The sequence below is a fragment of the Nicotiana sylvestris genome, chromosome 6 (genome assembly GCF_000393655.2).
Source record: "Nicotiana sylvestris chromosome 6, ASM39365v2, whole genome shotgun sequence".
In the NCBI taxonomy this organism is placed as follows: Eukaryota; Viridiplantae; Streptophyta; class Magnoliopsida; order Solanales; family Solanaceae; genus Nicotiana; species Nicotiana sylvestris.
In genome coordinates this window covers 23,344,346-23,367,910 of record NC_091062.1, presented here as the reverse complement: position 1 = coordinate 23,367,910, position 23,565 = coordinate 23,344,346, and the positions used below count along the sequence as shown (strand labels likewise).

At 38.2% G+C, this 23,565-nt stretch overlaps 1 protein-coding gene across 1 annotated transcript; it reads left to right on the top strand.

Annotated features, from left to right (window-relative positions):
- The first annotated feature begins 19,368 nt into the window (after positions 1 to 19,368).
- Positions 19,369 to 23,507, top strand: LOC138870167 (uncharacterized). The gene is made up of 3 exons (XM_070147930.1): positions 19,369 to 21,488; positions 21,570 to 21,665; positions 21,740 to 23,507. Exons 1-3 carry the CDS (start codon positions 21,274 to 21,276, stop codon positions 22,119 to 22,121), a joined length of 693 nt encoding a protein of 230 aa, XP_070004031.1. The 5' UTR covers positions 19,369 to 21,273; the 3' UTR covers positions 22,122 to 23,507.
- The last annotated feature ends 58 nt before the right edge of the window (positions 23,508 to 23,565 follow it).

The following is a 23,565-nucleotide window of genomic DNA, read 5'->3' as shown; positions in this document are numbered from 1 at the left end:
TTTACTCAGAAATCCCTAGCCTAACTGTCAGATTTCATGTAAGTCCCCACCCCAGCTTCCAAGAAGCTTCCTAATTCAGTTATTCAAAGATTCCCCTAATCAATTACCCAGAATACTGTGAGCACGTGATTTTTGCTTCACGGAAATTACTCCAAAAGAAATCGAGAAATAAAGCAAGTTGCCTTCGGGTACAATTTTGAGAATTTGCGTGACATTTTGGTAATTATTTTGTCCGTAAATGTTTACCTTGTTGTAGTTAATTGAAAAATACAAAAATACATGTTGCATGCATATTAAGAATTTAATTATGCATTTAGGAATTAATTAAACCATCATTTGGCTCTAAAAGGAAAATCACAAAAATATGTATTTTATTCTATTTGTTGACATTGTGTGATTTTATTTTAAGGTTTTAATTTGTGTGTTAATTGTTGTAAGTGTTAATTAATATTTGTGTAGTTTTATTTTTGATTTTACAATTTAATTAGGAATTGTGTTTAAATTAGAAATTAAAGAAGGAAAAGAAAAAGAGTTCAAAAAATGAAGGAATTCAGATGTGGGCTTAAAATTGAGACCAAAAACCAGGCCCAAATCAACTCATTTGACCCAGTCCGGTTAACTGGTCTCTCAGACGAAGGAAACGACGACGTATTGGCACTTTCCATCTGGACCGTTGATCAAACAGATCTAACGGTCCAGTTCAGTTCTTTCATTAAACCAAACGACGCCGTATGGTTGTATTTGATCGGGACCGTTCATTGCTTTTGATCTAACGGCTCCCAGGCTTTCCCTCATGACCCGAACCACTCCCGTTTGAGACCGACTCAATCCCCACTCAATCAAAACGGCACCGTTCCCTTAAGTGAAGAGTTCCTGGCCATCAATCTCACCTGATCCAAAGGCCAGGATCCATCCCTCCCCTTCGTATATAAGACCCCATCTCTCACCCCACGCTCCCATAGCCAAACGCCCCCCCCCTTCCTCACTTCATCTCTCTCGTTTCAGAGACGGAACCTAGGTCAAACCCTAGCTGCCATAGCTCCCCTTCGCCTGAAACCCAGCGGCAACTACGCTGCCGGCCACCTCCTTAACACCATAGATCCACCTTAACACCCTGGTTACGAATCCACTACTCCCTTGGCTCGAATCAATCTCCATCTTCTCGAATCTTCATTTGAAGATTCGAGCCAAAACCCCATCTATGCCAAACCACCCCAAATTCATACCAGTTACTCCCCTGACCTCACTCGTAACCAAACCAAGCTTGGTTTGGTTCGAATCTAACCAGAAACCTTCAAGCCCCAAATCGACTGTATGAACCCTAGAAATCCAGAACCTTGGGGTCTGTCCAATTAAACGAAGGGTTGGGGTCTAATAGACCTTAATCAAGGTGTTCTCAGTTGAGAACACTTTGATTAAAGTCCGTTTGACCTCAAAGAGGTCGAGTCCGGTTCGAGACTGGGTCATTTTTGTTCTTAAGATTCAGAGGTATTTTTCATTTCCTTCCTTATGTTCATGTGTTCTATTTGTATCTCTTTGCATATTTTAGTAGTTTGTGTGATTTTTCTACTTTTCTTTTAATTAATTCTGTTCATCTTCAGTAGACCTTTTATTTGGTCCAATTCTATCATTGCTTCTGTTTGCTGTAATTGTTATATGTTATAATTTGTGTAATCGATTGAATAAGTGACGTCGATTAGTCCGGTAGGCCTGAATATTAATATAACATGATAGTAGTGTAATGTTGGTTTTGATTTCATGGTTCATGCTAGTCTGTTTCCCCTCCTACTTCGTTTCTGTCCTAAATGTTGTGTTGAAACGAGCCTGTTGGTATAGTTGAACTTAGTACTGAGCCTGTGGGTATATTCAGTTCGTCACATTGTTTTTGCTTGATCATTTGAAATGTTCTGAATTGCTTGGTCAATCGACCTGCTTCATCACAGCTGCTATTTTGGTTGTCACCTAAACCTGCTATGTCATGCCCTGTCAATCGATAGCCTTAGCCTTTATTTTGTTGTTGTTTGATTCAAGTTTAAGCAATTGATGAATCGAATCCTACTGTCTAGGGTCTGAAATGAATCTGACAACTGATTTGAATTTAGTATTGGGGATAATGTCAACTAGATAGTAGTGAGTCATAAGGCTGCATTCAGACCTTAGGAGCATTGGCTATAGCTGCAATTTCAGGGATTTTAGGAGGGTAATTTGGGAATTGAAAACAGGGAAGATGGGTGGTTTGAGTGTTCTGTCCACTAAGTATTAAAATACCATTAAACTAATGAATAAATTAATATGGTAATGGGGAACAAAAGGGAATGGGGGCTGAAAATAAGGAAAAGTTTTCCTTAGTGGGATTTTAAAGTGGAAATTTTTTAGATTATTAGTGGAAGAATGGGGGTAAGGCAGTAAGTTGGAAAGGGAGGGCAGGCCTGTATAAGAGGGCAGAATCAGGTCTGTAGAAAAAAACATTCAGAGAGAGAGGAGAGGATTCTGAAAAGAAAAAAACATTGGAAAAGGCTAGGTCATTCTAAGGGAACATTCTGAGAGGGAGAGAGATAGAAAAGATATAGAGATAGAGTTCAAGAGAGTTAAAAAGAGGATTCGGAAAAAAAAAGAAGGGAAAAACATTCAGGAAAATATTGGAAAGGATACAAAATATTACTGTTCCATTAAAATTTCTGAAATTCTTAAGGCTTTTCATTTCTGAAATAATTCCTGAATAATCAGATGTTAAAAATGATTTGAATTTGTTGATTTTCAAGTGTTTGGTTCAAGTGTTGGCTGCATTTTGATGAACTGATCATCATTTGATCTTTCTACTGGTTTGAATTTGGCTCAAAAATTGGTTTTCCTTGATGTATTTCTGCTGATGGGTCTTGCTGTTGCTACTGCTGAATCTTACCCCTTTTTACTCTCATTTTCAGGTATCTTTCTGGCCTTTGAATTGAACTTGTATCCAAATGAAGTGTTGTTGAAATGAAAATATATTTGAAGCTGATTTCCATGTCTCTTTTATTGTTTTAATACCTAATAGCTATATTTTGAATCATGTGTTAATTAGGTTAAGCCCACCATGTGTGTGTTTTAATTCCCTGTGAGAGAACAATTTGTGATGATTGTGAAAAGGTTTTGTAACAGAGGTTAAGTTAATGCTTGGAGTCATAGATCTGGTTCAGTGTTGTTAAAAACTATATACAGATTTTCTTTTCAGTTTTGATGGCTGTTTTGATTCACTAAAATGTTATGTATGGACTTGTAGGTATTTTCTTAGCTTTGTTTGTAAGCATGTCTATTTCTTATTTGAAACTAGTTGGGATTGATGGCAAACGCAAGGGTTAGACGACTATTCAATTTGGTAATTAAGAATTTCATGTTGGTCTGACTATTGATTAATAATGGTTCATATGGGAAATGGAATGGGAAGGAGCATTAATTGAGCATGAGATTTGAATAATCATGTGTTAACTTCAATGGTGATTATCTGATGGCTGTTGTAATTCAAGCAGGCGTTGTGTTGATTGTAGTATTTGAAATTTGAGAATTGAGTGGAAAAAAAAAAGTTTTGTTCCGGTTGTTGTTGTGCGAGGTCGAACCAAGGATCCCATCCTTGGTTGAAGCCGGCCGGTGGTGAATTTGGGCTCCCTCATGGGCCAATTTAGATTAACATTAATTGGAGCCCATAACAATTCCCATCCACGTACCCTCAATCCTTGTGCTGGGCCCAAGTATGATTTCATATTGTTAGCCTTTCGCCTTTTATAAGAATGTAATTTCCTAGTCTGGGCCACAGAGGAGCCCCTTTTCATATTTGAATGTTTACAATTCTAGATGCCTTTTTATTGATTCATCATTCCTTTAACATTAAAGATACCGTAATGCCCAATTCCATAAAGCATGGCCCCGTAATAATTTCATAATATAGTTATAAAATGACGATTCTCGTAACAAGCCTTTAGGGCCGTTTAAAATACGATTGTGGTTGTGTATACGTTCGCGTAACATGACTATGATTTAAAAACAAAACCGGAGTATGCGTTCGCGCAACTTCATCCAAACACTCTTAATAATAATAAAGCGTTATTAATTGTGGACACGTTCGCGTGAAACGATTTTTGACGCGCCAAACAAATGGATATACGTACGCGTAACCTGTTGCAAGATAACTTCCTTAATTAAAAGCGGTGAAAAAGGCAAAAGCACATAGGTTCTAAAATCAGTAAATAATTTAATAATCCAAGTAGGATCAAAGCGACCGTGCTAGAACCACGGAATTCGGGAGTGCCTAACACCTTCTCCCCGGATTCGGGGTGGAATAACAGTTATTTCATGAAACAAATGGTATGCATATCAGCTAATTTTCTCCCAACTTTACACGTAAACCACTTTGCAATGTTTTAAAACACATACACTTGGTCCCAAGCATAGGAAGAGAACCAACAACTTGTGAATATGGTGATCAAGCTCTAGGCACATAATTGAATCACGGATACTGTTTTCGCGGTGAGGTTGTAATTTTTAATTTCAAATTAGTTTTAATTATCTCCTTAATTCTTCTATTTGAATAGTTTTGAGGCGTGCCATTCACACATTTAAATCATATAACCTATGGCCAACACCTAATAAATCTTGATTCTCTGGAAATCGAGGCGCACCATTCAGTAAATTCCCACGGCTCTCATATTAATATAGATATACAAATAATAAACATTCTTAGAGAAACCTTTAGGGCCGTTTAAAATATTATTGTGATTGAGGACATGTCCGTGTGACACGGTTATGATTTCTTGAAAGGAAAAAATCAGAGTATACGTTCGCGTAACATCGGGCGATGCAATCTTAATCTTAATAAAATATCAGTGTAGTTGTGGACACGTTCGCGTGACATGATTACAATTCTAAAGACAATTCGGGGTATGCGTTCGCGCAACTTCGAGCAAATCTTCTTAATAAAAATGGGTTTTCGGAGGTTATTAAATTAAATTAGTTCATATAGTCCGAGGTGCGCCGCCTACCGTTTAATCATACCAAAATGATAAATGTTCGTCGTTTGTTTTAAGCACGCACAACTTCGGCCAAATTCATTGTTATAATAAAAAAAATATGTTATTAATTTAATTATGTACACATACGCGTGACATGATTCCTTACATATAAAAAAATGAATATACGTACACGTGATTCGTTTCAAGACATTTCTATAATTACAAATAATCAAGTTAAAAGTGGTAATAAAAGTTAAAAATACGTAATAAGTTTGAAATGTGTAATAGGTCAGATAATTAGGCCAAGTATAAATTGTTAAGAGACCGTGCTAGAACTACGGAATTCGGGAGTGCCTAACACCTTCTCCTGAGTTAACAGAATTCCTTACTCGGATTTCTGGTTCGCGGACTGTTAAACAGAGTCATATTTTCCTCGATCCGAGATTAAAACCGGTGACTTGGGACACCATAAATCTCCCCAGTGGCAACTCTGAAATAAGTAAATAAATCCCGTTTCGATTGTCCTTTGATTGAAAAAACTCCCTTTATTTATACCCTTTACGGGGTGTAAGTAAAAAAGGAGGTGTGACAAATACCCCCTTAAATCCATGCTTTTTACTTTCAAGTATCCAAACGTGTCAAATCCCCATTTACTTCAACCTCAAGATGAATGGGCTGTTCTTTTGAACATGGGTCAAAATTGAACCCAGGGCCCAAACAACAATTGATCCAGCTAAATTTTGATTTTACCAAGAGCAGAAAATAAATACTTATTTGAAAACTAGACTTGAACTACACGACTGACTAAATGCAAAAACAAGCAAAGAGTGAATTAGATTATTAAAGTAAGACGACCAAACTATATTAACTTGTGAGACTAAATCAAAATCAAAATCAAAGGTTCAAGCACGTTGTTAACAAAAAATCAGCAAATGGACCTTTGAACCTTGAAAAGAAAACTGAGCGACAAAACGAACATAAAATTAACGCCATTCGGAACCCTGTTCGAATCAGTCTACTTCAAGAAAGATGAGGGAAAAGAAAAAGAAGAGGAGTAGGACATGAATCAGAAGCGGACAAAAGGAAAGGACAAGGAATGCTTACCGACTACAATTCGACCCCAACGCTGGACTCCCTAATTTAACACAATCAGTGTTAGTCGCTTGTTTTTTATTAAGAACAAACGACCGACACTGCTTATGCTAAATTAGACTCGAAAATCTTGAGACTTCGGACGCCTGTGGTCATGCAAGCCACAAAATCAAAGGCAGAGCGATTTGGCTTTTAGGGCTTCGAACTTTGATTCGAGATTCGAAGGGATTGAGAGGGATTCGAGGGATATGGGTTAGGGATTTGGAAAGAGGGGGTCATGGGGGTTTCAGGGTGTTAGTTTGGAGCGGTTTGGGGTGGCGTCGCCACCGGAGAACATCATGGCGGCGCTAGGATTTCTAAAATTTGAGGCTTTCTGATGGGATTTAAGAGGAGTGGAGTGTGAATTTGGGATGAGGAGGTGGAGGAGAAGCAATAGTGTAAAAATGGGGGTGATTGGCTACTGACCGCCACTGTGGGCGATTTCCGGCGTGCGACGGATGCTGGTTCAAGGTGGCGTTTGGTTGGGGTCTCTGAGGGTATGAGACGATGATATGGGAGGGGGGTCTGAGGGGGGGGTATTGTTCGGACATATATATGGGTAGGGTGAGGAGTTTCGGTCCGTTGGATGAAAGGAGATCAACGGTTCAGATCTGTCAACCCCAAACGACGTCGTTTGGTTTTAAAAAGGGTGGACCGGACCGGGTTGGGGCGGATCTGGGCTGGCTTTTGGAAGGGTTTTGGACGGGTTTAAGGGAGGGGATTTGGTTTGGTCTTGGAAAATTTGAAGACTTGGCCCAAAAATCTGGTTCTTTCAATTCTTTGCCCTTTTTCTTTTTAATTTTCTTTATTCCAACTTCTTTTTTATTTCTCAAAATTGAAAGTAAAATCCTAAATTAAGCCATAAAATCAAATTAATCCTTCCCTATTGAATTAATCACCTCTAACTAATAATTACCTAAGCTAATAAAAAAAGACCAATTTAAAGGAAAAACTACCCAAATTCGAAATTTAAAATTAAAAGAGCAAAATAAACTATTTTTTTGTGATTTTCCGATTCTTATAAAATAAATAATTTACTACTTAATTCAAAAATGCAAAGTTAAATCCTAAATGAAAATGCACACATTTCTGTACTTTTCATTAATTAAATAAAATAAACATGCGTACACAAATGCAAGTAATTGACAAAAAATGTCACAAGAATCCACAGATTTGCAAACAATAAAAACAAATGGTTTTGTTTTGAAATTGTGGGAGTAATTCATATAAGGCAAAAATCACGTGCTCACACGTTGAAAGAAAGCTAAGATGGAACGAAAGAATTATTTGATCAATGATCCAGAGTTAGTACGTTATGGATACACTCAAGATTTTGGAGCATTATCCAGGCAGCATATTTGTTGATAATCATATAGCCATAGAAGACTCCGGTATAAGTTAAAAGAAATAATTAAGCCCAAGGCATAGACAAATGATTGAATTGTTAGAAGATTGTATCATGAATATTCCATAACGCCCATGAAAGGCTAAGGTAATAACTGATACCATAAGCCACGGATCGGAAGATAGCTTAAACTTACATAATGGCTAATCAGAAGGAAGAGGAAACTAAAGAATTACATCACCTAAGTAAATCAAGAGTCTGATTATTGGACCTAGAAAAATTATAGAAGTTGTGCTGGAGAACATGACAGAATCACTCTTAATATCAGATGTTCAAGAGAAATAACACAACAACCATAATCTATAATGACTCTTCAAGGAAGCCAGTTAGAAGAAGTAATAGCCTCATACGAAGTCAGTACGAAGATCCCACCAGATTGTGTATGTACCAGAGGTGCGAGTATTATAATAGAAATTCAAGTTATGGACAAGAATTATACCTAGGTGGAAGGGAGGTCACGAAAGAGATAGAAGATACGATATGAGATTTTAAGGTAAGTAAGATAAAGGTGAACAACGTACGAGATACCTAAAGGCAGAAGATCGTGACTAGTCTATGTAAGCACGTGATTTTTGCCCTATGTGAGAAATAATCCCAAAAATTCAAAATAAAATAATTTTTCTTTGTGTGCAATTTTGAGAATTTTCGTGGCATTTTTGGATAATTATTTGTATTTGTACGTGCATGTTTATTTGTTAAATTAATAAAAAATACAAAAATATGTCGCATTTGCATTTAGGATTTAATTCTACAATTAGGAGCAATTAAGTTTGTTTTATAATTAGGAGACATTGGTCGTCTATTGATGCAGGGCTTTACCTTCTAGTTGTACTATACCAACCATCTATTTCGTATTTCGTATTTCGTATTTCGTATTTCGTATTTCGTATTCTGTATTTCATATTTTATATCTCTTATATATTGTTGTTATTTTTAATACGCATTTTTATGGTACTAATATATCATCTCCTATGGCTTTTTGAGCCGAGGGTCTCCTGGAAACAACCTCTCTACCCTTCGGGGTAGGGATAAGGTTTGCGTACATATTACCCTGCCCAGTCCCCACTTGTGGGATTATACTGAGTCGTTGTTGTTGTTGTTGTTGTAAGTTTGTTTTATAAGAACAAAAAATCATAAAAATAATTACGTTGTATTTTTAGCATTTAATGTCCAAATTGTGTGATTTTATCGTAATTGCTATTTAATTGTGTGTTAATTGTTATTGAGAGTTAATTTGCACTTTTATAAATTAATTTAGTTCTATAGGATAATTTAGGATTTTTAGAATTTAGTTTTAGTTTAAGAAAAAATAAAAGAAGAAAAAAGAAGCATTGGAAATAAGAAGAAAATCGGATTGGGCCACCTTTTAATTTAAATCAACCAGGCCCAAACCAAATAACCCCCACCGGGTCGACCCGACCCAGTCCGCCCCATAACCCAAACGAATCTCAACCCCCCATTTTCATTTTATCATTTTTCCCAACCCCAAAACCCTAAAAAAAAAGTTGCCCCCCCTCTCCTCTCCTTCTCCAAACGACCCCTCCACCATCACCATCCATGGTTGCCCTCCCCGTCGTCCCTGCTCCTCCCCATTCCTCGACGTGAGCTGCTGCTTCGTGCAGCTTCACAGGCTGCTCTATCGACCACCCTTTCTGTTTCACCTTCTTCGTCTTCAACTCCATCCATGGACGAACCACCATGAACGACCGTTGAGCTCCAGCTCAAAACCACCCTCTTATGGCTGCCTTTTTCTTCTGCTTCGCCTTCTTCTTCGTCGGAGCAACCAGCTCCCTCACGTCCAACAGCCCACGACCATGTCCCTCTCGAAACCAACCAGCTCCCTCACGTCCTCCAGTCCGTCATTCCAGAAACAAACCAGTGTCCATCGTCCCCAGCCCCGTCGTCGTCACGTCCAAACGACCATCGTTGCCTCCATCGCCCCCAAACCAGTAGCAACTTCCACGACCAGGCACCAACAGCCAACTGTTGTTTCCCCGTCATCTCTGAGCTTTACCATCATCGTCGCTTCTTCTGCCGCTTCCCATTCACAACAGTGTAGCCATGAAACCACTTTTGAGGTTCCCATTCGGTGTTGTTCGTCGAGGTTCCGTTCGAACTCGGACTTCAAACTAGTAGGTTTTCGTTCTCTTTTCTTTTAGTTTTCGTTCAGTGAATTCATCTTCCGCTCCTTTTCTTCTTTCTATGATTATGTTCGTGTTCCGATAGGTTGGTTTGAATTCGAACCCAGGTCTTTGTTTGTATTAGAGATAATTCGTGTTCATTTTTTTATTTGAAGTTCGTTAGTTTTTCATCAAGTGATTTAATGTCGAGTGTTTATGTGCTGGTCTTTAGTTTTTGATTTAGTTTGAATCATTCATATTTGTTATGATGTTGTTTGATTTAGTTTGAGTTCAACTGATGTTGAGTTTAGTGATTTAAATCTACTTGTTTGTCCCGTTTAAGTTCGGATATGAATCTGACTCTGTTGTTAATTCATGAACGTTGTCGATTAGGAGTTTGTTTGGGTGAGTTTGTTATTCAGAGTTTGTTTGTTAATTGGATCGTTGATTAGGTGAATTGGTTATAGCTGATATGGTTTTGGTACAGATTGAAAGGGATGGGGGTAGAATGGTAAATTACAGTATTTTCAGGGGCATTTTCGGGATTTTAAGTTTTAAAAAATAATTAATTTAAGTGCTTCAAGTTTGGATATAAATAAGAGGAGGTTGACACAAGTTAAGGGGGTGAGAATTTAAGGGTAAAACATTAACTGGTCTTTCAATCTAAAAAAGGTGAGTAATTTAAGAACTAAAAACTGAAAGAGTGAGGTCTTGCTTTGTTTCTGCCTGTTGATTGTTGTTGGTGTTTCTGGGCTTTCATTTGGTTTGTTCATTGAATTTGGTTAGTTATTTGTTATTGTTTCATTGGGGTGTTGCTGGAATTCTGATGGTTTTATTAAACACTGTTACTGGGTTGTTCTGTTTCCGTTACTGTTGTTGTTGTTGTGTTGTTGCTACTGCTCCTGCTGACCCTTTTCTTCATTTTCCTTGTGGTCCCTTTCCAGGTACACATTTCTGAGATTAGTTTTGAGGTGACTTCAAACTGCAAAAAATGCTGAATTAAAAGGCTTAACAGATTGCCTATTAAAGTGTGTTCAATTAATGTATTAGAATATACATTAGGAAATATTGTATATGTTTATGCTCATCTTAGACATGTATTTACATTGTACAACTACACTGAAAATTGGACTGTACTTAGAACTATTCTAAGTAGTTTGAATTGTTTTCTATATGCCTATGGGTACATGAATTGATAGATAGTCATTACTGGAGATTATTTTGATTTAGTTTAATTAGTGAAGTATAACTCTGAATTCATGCAAACCGGAATAGAAATGAGTCAAAGCTTGTGAATTTTTAATCATGTTAGTAATGGAGATCTATAAATATTAGGCAGAATAAAAAATGGCCAGTAATTTCGTAGAATCAGTAGGCCCACTATATTTTAAGTTAGGATCGTAGTAGTAATTGCTAAGATCATTAATCCAATAGGCATGAGTTGAGTTCAAACAAGACGAGTTAACGATTAAGTTTAACAAACTTTCGAATAAGCATTAGTGATTAAGGTTAATTCCAGTTTCAAATAGTTGTAAACAATTAATTCCAACGGTTCAATTCATCTAACAATGTGGGTCTAAATTAGTTAGAGGATAATTAGTTTATTTTGGTAATATTATTTGTAAATTCCGTATTCTATTTATAATTTCAATTTTAGTAATATTCAATTATAGAATAAGGCATGAAACAATCTCCCTTTGTCTCGATTGCAATTTTCAGTTTGCATTTGTCTTAATCCGATAAAGAAGTAGCGGCCTTTTCAAGCATGTAATTAATTAGAATTTTTTCTCTTTTTTTAGAGACGAACTTAAATAGAAAAAATGTAGTCACTTTAGGATTATCCTTTTAAAATAAATGAGATGAGCCTCGCCAAATAAAACGCATAAGTTGCGGGGCCCTCAATAATTGGTTAATAATTGTATAGACTTCGGGATCGGCCGTTTAGCAAATTTCACGGCCTTACCCAAAATAATGATACGCTAGTCGCTTTAGGTGCGCCTTTAACAATTTACTTTCTTAAACTCGGGTGCACATTTATGTGACCCAAATCCAAATCTCAACAGAGTCGAAATGTGTCGATAACCACGGGTACATTGATGTGACGTGGTTCGAGATACGTTTTTCACAATGTTGTAATTCTCTGTTAAAATAATAATAATAATAATAATAATAAAAGCGGTAAAGAGTTTAAACTTTGCACATAAGTTCATAATTGTATAAAATCAGATAATTAAGCTAAATACGACAGTTGAGCGACAGTGCTAGAACCACGAAACTCGGGAATGCCTAACACCTTCTCCCGGGTTAATAGAATTCCATATCCGGATTTCTAATTTGCGGACTGTAATACAGAGTCATTCTTTTCCTCGATTCGGGATTAAAACCAGTGACTTGGGACACTATAAATCTCCCAAGTGGCGATTCTGAAATAAATAAATAAATCCTGTTTCGATTGTCCTTTAATTGGAAAAAACTCTTTTCCGCGTCCCTTTGCGGTGGCGCGGGCGAAAAAGGAGGTGTGACAGTCCATACTTCGGATAGAAGGCTATAAGCACAGGAATCCAATAACCAAGAATGATAGCGACATCGTCAGCGGCATGTCTTCCAGCCTATGGTTTCTAAGTACTGAGAGATCTAGTTAAGAGAATAGAGAAAACTTGGAGACGATGTGATGTCTCGCTTGAAATTCCAGAATAACATAAGGAAATCTAGGGTGCAAGCAAGTTGAAGGAAAGTTTATATATGAATATGTATAGGTCAAAAGCTAAAGTATGGTGGAAAGACAAAGTTTTAAGGAAACATGAGTAAGGATGAGGAAAGGCAAGTGAAAAGGTGACGAAAATGGATAAGTCCTCAGGATTAAGTCTATGAAAACAAGAGAGATAATAGTTTTTCTAAGTTATTGAAAGTTCAGTATAGCCTTAATGAACTCAAAGGAGTCTAAGATTAATAGCATTTAGAAAAAATGAAATGTTGACCTAGTAATAAAATGAGGGTATAATTGTGACAGATAAAGGATGACGTTTGGGCCTTCGTTTGAATAATGATTTGAAAAAAAAAATAGAAGAAGAGAAGGAGAAAAGATTTTGCTGGCGGCACGAAATTAGGATAGCCCCATAAGGTGAATCACATTGAGACACTATGAAATACGATTATGGGAATTACTTAGAATATTCCTCAATACAACGTAAGCCCTAGCGGTAGTGTATTACATATGAAGTTTCAAGTCTTAAAGTAAAGTATTATAGATCAACATTGAGGCGAATCAACAATGGTTAGATATAAGTTACAAAGTATGACATGAGATTAGGCCATGATTCTTAAGACGAACGGTAATGAAGGGGCATTGAAGGACTGAGATTTATACCTAAAGGGTAGGCAACAAAAGTAACTGGGAATTTGGTAAGCATACTGCAGTAAAGGTAGATTGAAGCAAATATTATGGTATACTATAACCCATGGAAATGCAGTAAAGTCATATGAATGGATAACCAGATCTATGAAATAAGATATGGCCATATTCGCAAGTTCTACAAAGTATCGAGCAAAGGACTTCAGTATACCTATAGAGGCCCAGAGAGGTATCCTATTAAGCCTTGTATATACAAAGTAAGGCCTAGAGACTGACTAAAAGATAAAAGGAAAAAGGAAAGATGAATCGCATAAGTGCACCTATAAAGCCAGGGTCATATAGGCTGCATGACAGGAGGTAACAGAAGTTGCAAGATTAGGAAGATTTCGATATGTGCAAAAAGACTAAAGGGGGGAATACCCTAGACTTTGGATTTATTCATAGAAGCAACTGCTTATTTGACAATAAGAGTATTAAGATATTCACAAGAGTTATAAGTTACGAAAATGATAAGAACATCAGTTAACATTCGAGGAAGAATGTTCCAAAGGGGGGAATGATGTTACACCCCACAATATTACGTCGATATTACGTTCAGCAGTATTATATTACGACAATGTTATGCTCTGCAGTAATATATTACGATGATGTTACCCTCTGCAGTAATATATTACGATGATGTTGCGTCTTGCAGTATTAGGTTACGACAGTGTTGTACCCAACAGTATTACATTACGGTGATGTTACGCTTCGCAGTAATAAGTTACAACGATATTGCACCCTGCAGTAATGTACGTTGAATTTGCCATAACGTAATTGACATCAGTCCAAGGAAAAGATTATTTGGGGATTATAAGGATTATAAGTGATAAGTAAATTCGTGAAGGTAAGAAGGTAAGTAATATCGAAGAAAATGAATTTTGTCGAAGTTTGGCATGTTAGAGTAAAATACGGCCCGAGTTAAAATACCCGATATTTATGGACTAGTGCCATACAAGATACTACATGGCCATGATAGTAAAGTGTATAAGGTATGTAGAAAGTGAGTAATATTTTAAGTAATTTGTGGTAATTTTTAAAGTATACGGGTAATAGATTAATTACCGGATAACGAAACATTACCCGGTTAACTAATAAGTGGATAAGATTAAATCCCTCTGCAACAAAACATGGCAGAAGGCCACTATTTGAGTAGGTGGCATTATTATCCTTTTCACTTATCAGAAAAGCCAATGTCTTGGCACATATTCCTGAATATCAAGTGATACTCTCATTAAGGTCTTCTGTTTATACTGAATTCAATATGCTATTTTGTTTGAAAATTGTAAAATGAAAGCACGTTTCTCTTCAAGATGAAGATAATAGCTGATTTTTCTAACTGTAGAAGTGAAATTTTACTATAGAAATTGTGGACAGGAAGGGCATAGGAGTAAATATTGTTCCGAAATTCGTGACAACACTTCATACTGTATTAGCAACGTAAGTTCTTTATATAGCAGATGAGTTCGTACAAAATTATACTGTATAATAACAACGGAATTTTGTGGTTCTAAATGAGTACGGTGCAATATTTTCCAAGAATATTATACGGAGTTTTCCCTACTCCAGGTATGTTAAGGCTATCTCTTATTTCTTTTGGCATGATCCTCACGATACGAACGAAACGTACAAATGCACAAATGTCATAAATGACTCTATTCATAGAAGTATTAGAGACATCTATGTTCTGGAATTTTCACGTGTCATAATATTTTATCATCTATTCATGGGTCTCAGAAAAAAATATGAAAGTTGAAAAGAGTTTACTTTATGATATTACTCAAAGGCAAAATGATCTTATAAAGCTCTAAAAGATTTTATTAACGTACTTTTCATGTATTGCATTTATGTGCATTGACCCATGACCAGATGGTGTTATATACGCATATATATGTAAATATATGTATATGGGATATGGAAAAAGGTTATGGCGTTATATACGCACCACCACCTGATCAGCTGGTATATGATGATGATGTTGCCTATGGTGACTAAAATATAATTCAAATGGCGTTATATACGCGTATATATGTATGTATTCAAACGGTGTTATATACGCGTATATATGTATGTATATATATGTATATGGGATATGGAAAAGGTTATGGCGTTATATACGCACCACCACCTGATCAGCTGGTATACGATGATGATTTTGCCCATAGTGACCGATATGACATGATAGGATGCCCTCAGAGGCTGATGATGTTATGAAGCATGTACCTATGCATGACATGACATTCATATGCATATGCATGATGCTAAAAGTAATTTATGATTTACAAGATTATTCAGACTTACAGGTTGAGTCATGTACTCTATATTTCTTCCATGTCTCTTATGGATTTATTTATGTGCCTTACATACTCGGTACATTATTCGTACTGATGTCCCTTTTGCCTGGGGACGTTGCGTTTCATACCCGCAGGTCCTGATAGACAGGTCGAGAGCCCTCCAAGTAGGCTATCAGCTCAGCGGAAGATGTTGGTGCGCTCCATTTGCTTCGGAGTTGCTCGTTTGCTTAGTATGATTTAGATGTGTATTGTTTGGTATGGGGGGACTCTGTCCCGACCTTTATGACATTTATGTACTCTTAGAGGTTTGTAGACATATGTCATGTACGTGAAAGATTGTACGGCTTTGTCGGCCTATGTTCTGGGTTTATAAATGATCATGTTGGCCTATTAGGCTCGTATGTCACGTGTATATGATAATGTAATAAGAAAGATACGTTATGTTGGTACTCGGTTGAGTAAGGTACCGGTTGCCCGTTACGGCCCATCGATTTGGGTCGTGACAGATTCAGTTCCAGTGGTTCGAGAGTTCGCCGATGTGTTTCCTTCTGATCTTCCTAGCATGCCACTGGATCGTGATATTGATTTCTGTATTGATTTTGCTCCAGGCACCTAGCCTATATCGATTCCACCGTACCGTGTGGCTCCTAAAGAGTTGAAGGAGTTGAAGAGCAGCTTGAGAAGTTGTTGGCGAAAGGGTTTGTTAGGCACAGTGGATCACCTTGGGGTGCACCAGTGTTATTTGTGAAGAAGAAGGATGGGACTATGCAGATGTGCATTGATTACCGCTAATTGAACAAAGTTACCATCAAGAACAAGTATTTGTTGCCTCATATCGATGATTTGTTTGAATGGTTGCAGGGGGCTATGGTGTTCTCTAAGATCGACTTAAGGTCGGGTTACCATTAGTTGAAGATTTGGGACTCGGATGTTCTGAAGACTGCATTCCGGACTAGATATGACTATTATGAGTTTTTGGTGATGTCATTTGGCTTGACTAATGCCCTAGCAACATTTATGGACTTGATTAACAGGGTATTCGGGCCTTATATTGATTCATTTGTCATCGTCTTCATTGATGACATCTTGATATACTCCCGTAGCCTGGGGGAGCACGACAACATTTGAGAGTAGTGCTTCAGACCTTGCGAGAGCAGAAACTATATGCTAAGTTCTCTAAGTGTGAGTTTTGGCTGGAGTCAGTGGCATTCTTGGGCATGTTGTCTCAGGAGAGGGTATTAAGGTGGATCCTAAGAAGATTGAGGCAGTTCAGAGTTGGCCACGCCCTACCTCAGTGACCGAGATCAAGAGTTTCCTGGGGTTAGCAGGTTATTACAGACGATTCGTGTAGGGCTTTTCATCTATTGCATCACCACTGACTAGATTGACCCAGAAGGGTGCTCCTTTCTATTGGTTTGATAATTGTGAGGCGAGCTTTCAGAAGCTCAAGACAGCCTTGACTACAACACCAGTTCTTGTGTTTCCTTCCGGTTCAGGGATGTATACGGTATATTGCGATGCTTCGCACGTTGGATTGGGGTGTGTATTGATGCAGAAGGGGCTAGTTATTGCCTATGCTTCGCGCCAGCTGAAGATTCATGGGAAAAATTATCCTGTGCACGATTTAGAGTTGGTCGCGATTTTTTATGCTCTCAAAATATGGAGACATTATCTGTATGGGGTGTCATGTGAGGTTTATACTGATCATCACAACCTACAACATTTTTTCAAATAGAGGGATCTTAATTTGAGGCAGCGTAGGTGTCTTGATTTACTAAAGGATTATGATATCACCATTCTTTACCATCCGGGCAAGACAAATGTGGTCGCGGACGCCTTAAGTAGAAAGGCAGCGAGCATGGGTGGCTTGGCATTCATTCCAGCAGAGGAGAGGCCACTAGCTTTGGTCATTCAGTCCTTGGCTAACAGACTTGTGAGGTTGGACATTTCAGAGCCCAACCGAGTTCTTGCGTGTGTGGTTGCTCAGTTTTCATTATTGGGGCAGATCAAGGCACGTCAGTTTGATGATCCACATTTGGCAGTTCTTAGAGAGAGAGAGTGTTGCAGGGTAGTGCCAATGAGGTTTCTATTGGCGAGGATGTTGTTCTACGACTCCAGGGTCGCTTATGTGTTCCTAATGTTAATGGTCTGAGGGAGAGGATCCTAGAGGAGGCTCACAGTTTGCGGTATTCCATTCATCTGGGTGCTACGAAGATGTATCGTGATTTGAGGCAGCATTACTGGTGGCAGAGGATGAAGAAAGACATAGTGGAGTATGTGGCTAGGTGTTTGAATTGTCAGCAGGTCAAATACGAGCACTAGAGGCCGGGTGGCCTACTTCAGTAGATGCCTATACCAGAGTGGAAGTGGGAGCGCATTACCATGGATTTCGTAGTTGGGTTGCCAAGGACTTTGCGAAAGTTTGATTCAATATGGGTCATTGTTGATAGGTTGACCAAGTTGGCCCACTTTATTTCAGTAGCGACTACTTATACAGCAGAGAGGTATGCTCAGATCTACATTCGGGAGATAGTCCGATTGCACGGTGTGCCTATTTCCATTATATCAGACAGAGGTCGTCAGTTCACTTCCCATTTCTGGAGAGCTGTTCAGAGTGAGTTGGGGACCCGTGTAGAGCTTAGCACAACATTTCATCCTCAGACCGACGAGCAGTCTGAGCGGACAATTCAGATTTTGGAGAATATGCTCAGCATGTGTGATTGACTTTGGAGGGCAGTGGGATCGGTTCTTTCCCTTGGTGGAGTTTGCATACAACAGCTATCAGTCCAGCATAGAGATGGCTCCATACGAGGCTTTATATGGTCGACGTTGTCGTTCTCCTATCGGATGGTTTGAGCCTGGTGAGGCTAAGTTATACGGTACAAATTTGGTACAGGATGCCTTGGACAAGGTAAAGTTGATCCAGGAGAGGCTTCGCACAGCTCAGTCCAGACAGAAGAGTTACACGGATCAAAAGGCGCGTGATGTATCATTTATGGTTGGCGAGAATGTCCACTTGAAAGTCTTGCCAATGAAGGGTGTTATAAGATTCGGGAAGAAAGGCAAGCTGAGCCCGAGGTTTATTGGTCCATTTGAGGTGTTGAGGCGAGTTGGGGAGGTTGCTTACGAGCTTGCTTTACCCCCCAGCTTATCGGGAGTTCATTCAGTTTTTTCATGTATCGATGCTTCGGAAGTATCATGCCGACTTGTCCCATGTGTTAGACTTTAGTACTATTCAGCTGGATGAGAGTTTGGGTTATGAGGAGGAGTCGGTTGCCATTATTGATAGACAGGATCGCCAGTTGAGGTCCAAGAGAATTTCTGCGGTGAGGGTCCAGTGGCGGGGCCAACCAGTCGAGGAGGCGACTTGGGAGTCCGAGGAGGACATGCGAAGCAGATATCCACATTTATTCAGCAGCTCGGGTACTTTCCTATGTCTGTTCGAGGATGAATGTTTGTTTAAGAGGTGGAGAATGTAACGACCTGACTGGTCGTTTTACATTTTAGAACCCCGTATATGTTGACATCCAATTTTGTCCCTACTTTCTTCTAATTAATTTTCTTGAGCTTCTAAGTTACTTATAAGCTGAATACCCTATTTTACTACTATTATTTTATTACAATTGTTACTACTAATATTATTAGTATTAATATTAGTATTAGTGTTAGTATTGATATTATTATTATTCTTATAATTACTATTTTTACTATTATCACTATTATTGTTGTTATTATTATTATTATCCCAACTAATATTGTCATTACTTTAATTTTTATTAATATCTACTTAATATTATTTTTATCATACATATATAGTATATAAATTTAATATTTGATACAAAGAAGTTCAAAAAAATTAATTTGAAGATTGGAAAAGACCAAGAAATCCGGCCAAAATAAGGTCCATGTATTCGTTCTTTTTCACTACGATATAGCCCATCAAATGCCCATTTGATGCCCAATTGTGACCATAGCAGGCAGCCCAAACGTCCAACTAATCCCCTAGCCCAATAACAAGTCCATTACATTGATCACTTTTTAGAATTAGGGTTTGGAAACCAAGCGTCTTTTTCTTCTCCTTCCTCTTTGGTGAAAGGTCACCTACCTCCATCATCCATGGCAGAAACTTTCCCCTCCAATTTTAGTAAGTTCCTCCACACCACGTGAACCTGCCGAATCCATCCAAAAAAAAAAAGCATTCAACGTTCAGTTTCAAACGTTCTCTTTGACCAAGATTCAAAATCAAAAAATTGAATTCGTTCCTGAAATCCCGCCCAAAACCATCTCTCAGAGAGCCCTAACTTTCCTCTATAAATACCCTCTTTTGTTTTCAGACGAGGGGAGAAAAAAGCGAACAAGAAGCACCACTTTTCATTGTCAAAATACTAAGTCTACGAAGTAATCCACCTCTGTTCGCACACTATCACTTGTACTACCACAGTTGTTAAATTTTCTTTTTGTCTCTGTGAACTTTGGCCGTGAAAACGATATTCGAACTCATTCGGCTCGGAGTTCGGATCTGTTTGTGATAAGAGAGTAGATTCGAAGATTCGACGCCCCGTTCACTGCCCCACAAACGGTCCGTTACTCCCAAACTCAAGTCCTTTCTTTCTTTACTAGTAGTATGTGACGTGCAATGGTTCACTCTGTTAATTAGAAGCCAAAAGTTAAAATTTTCCGTGTAGAAATATGCCATTAGGATTTAATTATCTGGTCGTATATTAAACTTCTTGATTGATGAATGTTTGACAAAATGTTTATATGAATACATAAGGTTTCATTTTTTGTAATGTCTATTCGTGAAGCTGGATATCATGTTTAGGTTCCTTGTGATTGTCGGCATTACCGTTTGTCCACTATTTGATTGAGAACATGTATGAAGATGTCCTGATTCTTGACTGTCAACTTGGAGTTTTGTTTAGAATTCTCTTTAAGTTCACACCCCATATCATTAAGTTAAAGTTGTGTTCTTTCTTGGTCTCTTTCTGTGGCATCATATAAATGTTACATATCTTCTATTAGAAATTGTATTCGGAGATAATTGGGAGTTAGCCATTTCATACTTGAGTTGCCTTGTTGAGGTATTGTTGTGCTTTCAAACAGTAGAAAAGACTATTTTAAGAATGGCTAGATACCATGTTCTATTAGGATTCAATAACTAGGAGTTCGGAACCAAAATGTGGTTTTTTTACTCACTTACACAAATAGGTGGTAAAAAAAAGTTACATTTTTATATATAGCGCCACAATACCTGGCGTTATACATTAACAGTAACGGAACCGTTAATGTATAGCGCCAGGTATTGTGGCGCTATACTGCAAAAGCTGACATGGCCAGGTATAACGCCACAATACCTGGCGCTATACATTAACGGTTCCGTTACTGTTAATGTATAGCGCCAGGTATTGTGGCGCTATAATAGATTTTCTTGGCCCCACCAATAATTTCGGACTTCAATAATTCAAAAGAGTATAATGCCAACGTTTTTGGCGCTATACATATAAAAAAAATTCGGCTAGCCATTTCCTATATAAAGAGGTTAGGATTGTATAGAAATTCATCCAAAAAAATTTGTTAACTCTTGTTAAAACGTTTATTGTTCTTAAATTCTCCAACAATTTTTCATTATGTCTGAAGAGCGTAGAATAAGAATTTCATTATATTGGGGGGTGAGGTTGTGATAGAGAATAATTCTGTGGGCTACAGTTTACCTGTTCAGTGTCATGTTAAATTGCCACTTACAATAGAGTACGATAAATTGATATCGTTATTATGCAAAAAACTGAGTGTGAGGAAACGTTCAGTTATAGTTAAAGTAACCGGAAGATATTCGTATTCCGTCACTTCGCAAGGGGTTGTTTTTTACTCGGAGTTTAACATCGACGATGATGAAACTTTGAGTGATATTTTGAGGACTCCGGACGAATGTCGGGAATTTCTTGTAATCACAATGTTGGAGATGTACGTGAAGGTCGAAGACGTTCCCAAAAACGAGATTGTGCGTAGCAGAGATAACCCTCAGTCATCGAGTGGTTATTCTGGAGCAGTTTTTGCCGGACAGGTTCCGGATGAAAGAGTTTGCATTGATTTAAACTTATCACTGGCGGCGAATGAGCAACGAGAAAATAATTTATACCCTGCTTTCCATAATTCACAAGACGAGTGGTAAGCTTTAATTTTTATTTGTGTTAATTATGTATATTTTTGGCGTACTTGAATTTGTATTAACGCTCATATATTTAATAGGGGGTACCGGCCGAATATGAATTTTACAAGTGGCCCATCCGGTACTCATCACCTAATTGAAAACGTCCATAATGGAATTTCATCACATTACGACTTGTAAGTGAAATGATATAAAACCATATGGATATCATTTATTAATTCAGTAGCTTATATTTTTGTTGGTTGTGCAGTGAAAACGAGCAAGTTGGACCACCTGTACTCACTCAGTTGACGAAAAATGACGTATTACATCGGGATCTGGCAGATGCACAGAGTGAGAAACAGAACAGTGATTACGATAACAATGTCGATGAATCCGGAGACGAGACACCCTTATTTCGTGAGGATGGTGATGAACAGGATGAGGAGGAAGGACCTGATTTGAAGAGAGACCCACCTAGACGAAGAGTGTACGAGTCCGAAGTGTCATTTCATTCAAGGAGATTCCTTACATTGATAACTTGCCAACCGTGCCGGATGTGGAAGCTCTCACAAGGGATTTTGATGAAATCCGGACAGCAATGTGGGATGAGTCTAGACCAACGGTGCTTGCAAAGGGAATGCTTTTTTTGATAAAGTACGCTTAAGCAGGGCTTGTAAAATGCACAACATAAAAGAGTCGTGAGATGCATGTATGAGAGTCAAGTCTGATGGTATACAAGGTTGTTTGCCGCATGTGGTTTTGGCCATGTAATTGGATGTTGCGTGCGACCAAGAAGAAGACAGGTATGTGGAAAGTGGGTAAATATATTCCCACCCACACATGCGAAATGGACACATTCAACGGTAATCACTTCAACTTGGATATTGACTTGATATCTCTTGTACTTATTCCGTACCTCGAAGCATCCATAAGGTATACAATCAAAGAGTGCATTACATCAGTCCACCAGGAATATGGCCATACCATTACGAAAAGAAAGGCATTTCTCGGGCGCAAACAAGCATTTGAAATTATCTATGGTAATTGGGATAAGTCATTTGCATTTCTGCCAAAGTGCATGGCCGCATTGTAGCACTTTAACCCCGGGACAGTTGTTGAATGGAAGCTTGAGCAGAGTCCGAGAACACCAGAATACATATTCAATTATGTGTTCTGGGCGTTTAAGTTAGTAATTGATGGTTTTTTGCATTGCCGGCCCGTAATATCCATAGACGGAACTCATGTCTATGGAAAGTACGATATCAAGCTATTGATAGCCGTGACAGTGAATGCTAATGGACAGATATTTCCTCTAGCTTTTGCTGTTTGTGCCAATGAAAGCACAGAGATGTGGACGATGTTTTTGAACCACCTGAAAGAGCACGTTGTCAAACAACGTTCAAGTATTTGTCTAATATCTGATCGGCACGGTGGTATATTAAGTTCTGTGGAGAACTTGCCTGCATGGCAAGAACCTTATGCATACCACCGTTACTGTGTGAGGCACTTTAAGGCCAATTTCCAGAAGACACATCCCAACAAGGATCTACATGATTTGATGTGGATGGTAGCAACAGACCACTAACAGCATAAATTCCGAAGGCATATGGATTCTATCAGGCAAGAAGACGAGGCAGCCTATCGTTGGTTAATGCGACATGACCCTGAAAAGTGGATGTTGCATGCGGATGGTGGCAGACGATGGAGAATTCTTACTACAAACGTGTCAGAGTCCTTCAACAGGTTATTAAAGTCAGCAAGAGGATTGCCCGTCACAGCCATGGTGCGGATGAAGGAGAAACTGAAAGAGGTAGAAGAAGAAAAAGAACAACTGCAAGAACGATTTAAGTGGTTGGAGCGAAAAATAAATGGCAACAGGGGCTAAACAGGCCATGTATGTGTTTAGTGTATTTTTCATATTTCATGTATTTTGATTGTGTTGGCCTGCTATATTTGTGTTTGTGCTGTAGTAATGTTTTCCTTGTTTGTTGTACTAAATTTTATTTTAATTGAAGTAGAAGTTAAGTTTAACTGTTTGTGTTGTTCTATATTTTATTTTATGAAACTATCAAACGAATGGAGAACTAAAAAAAG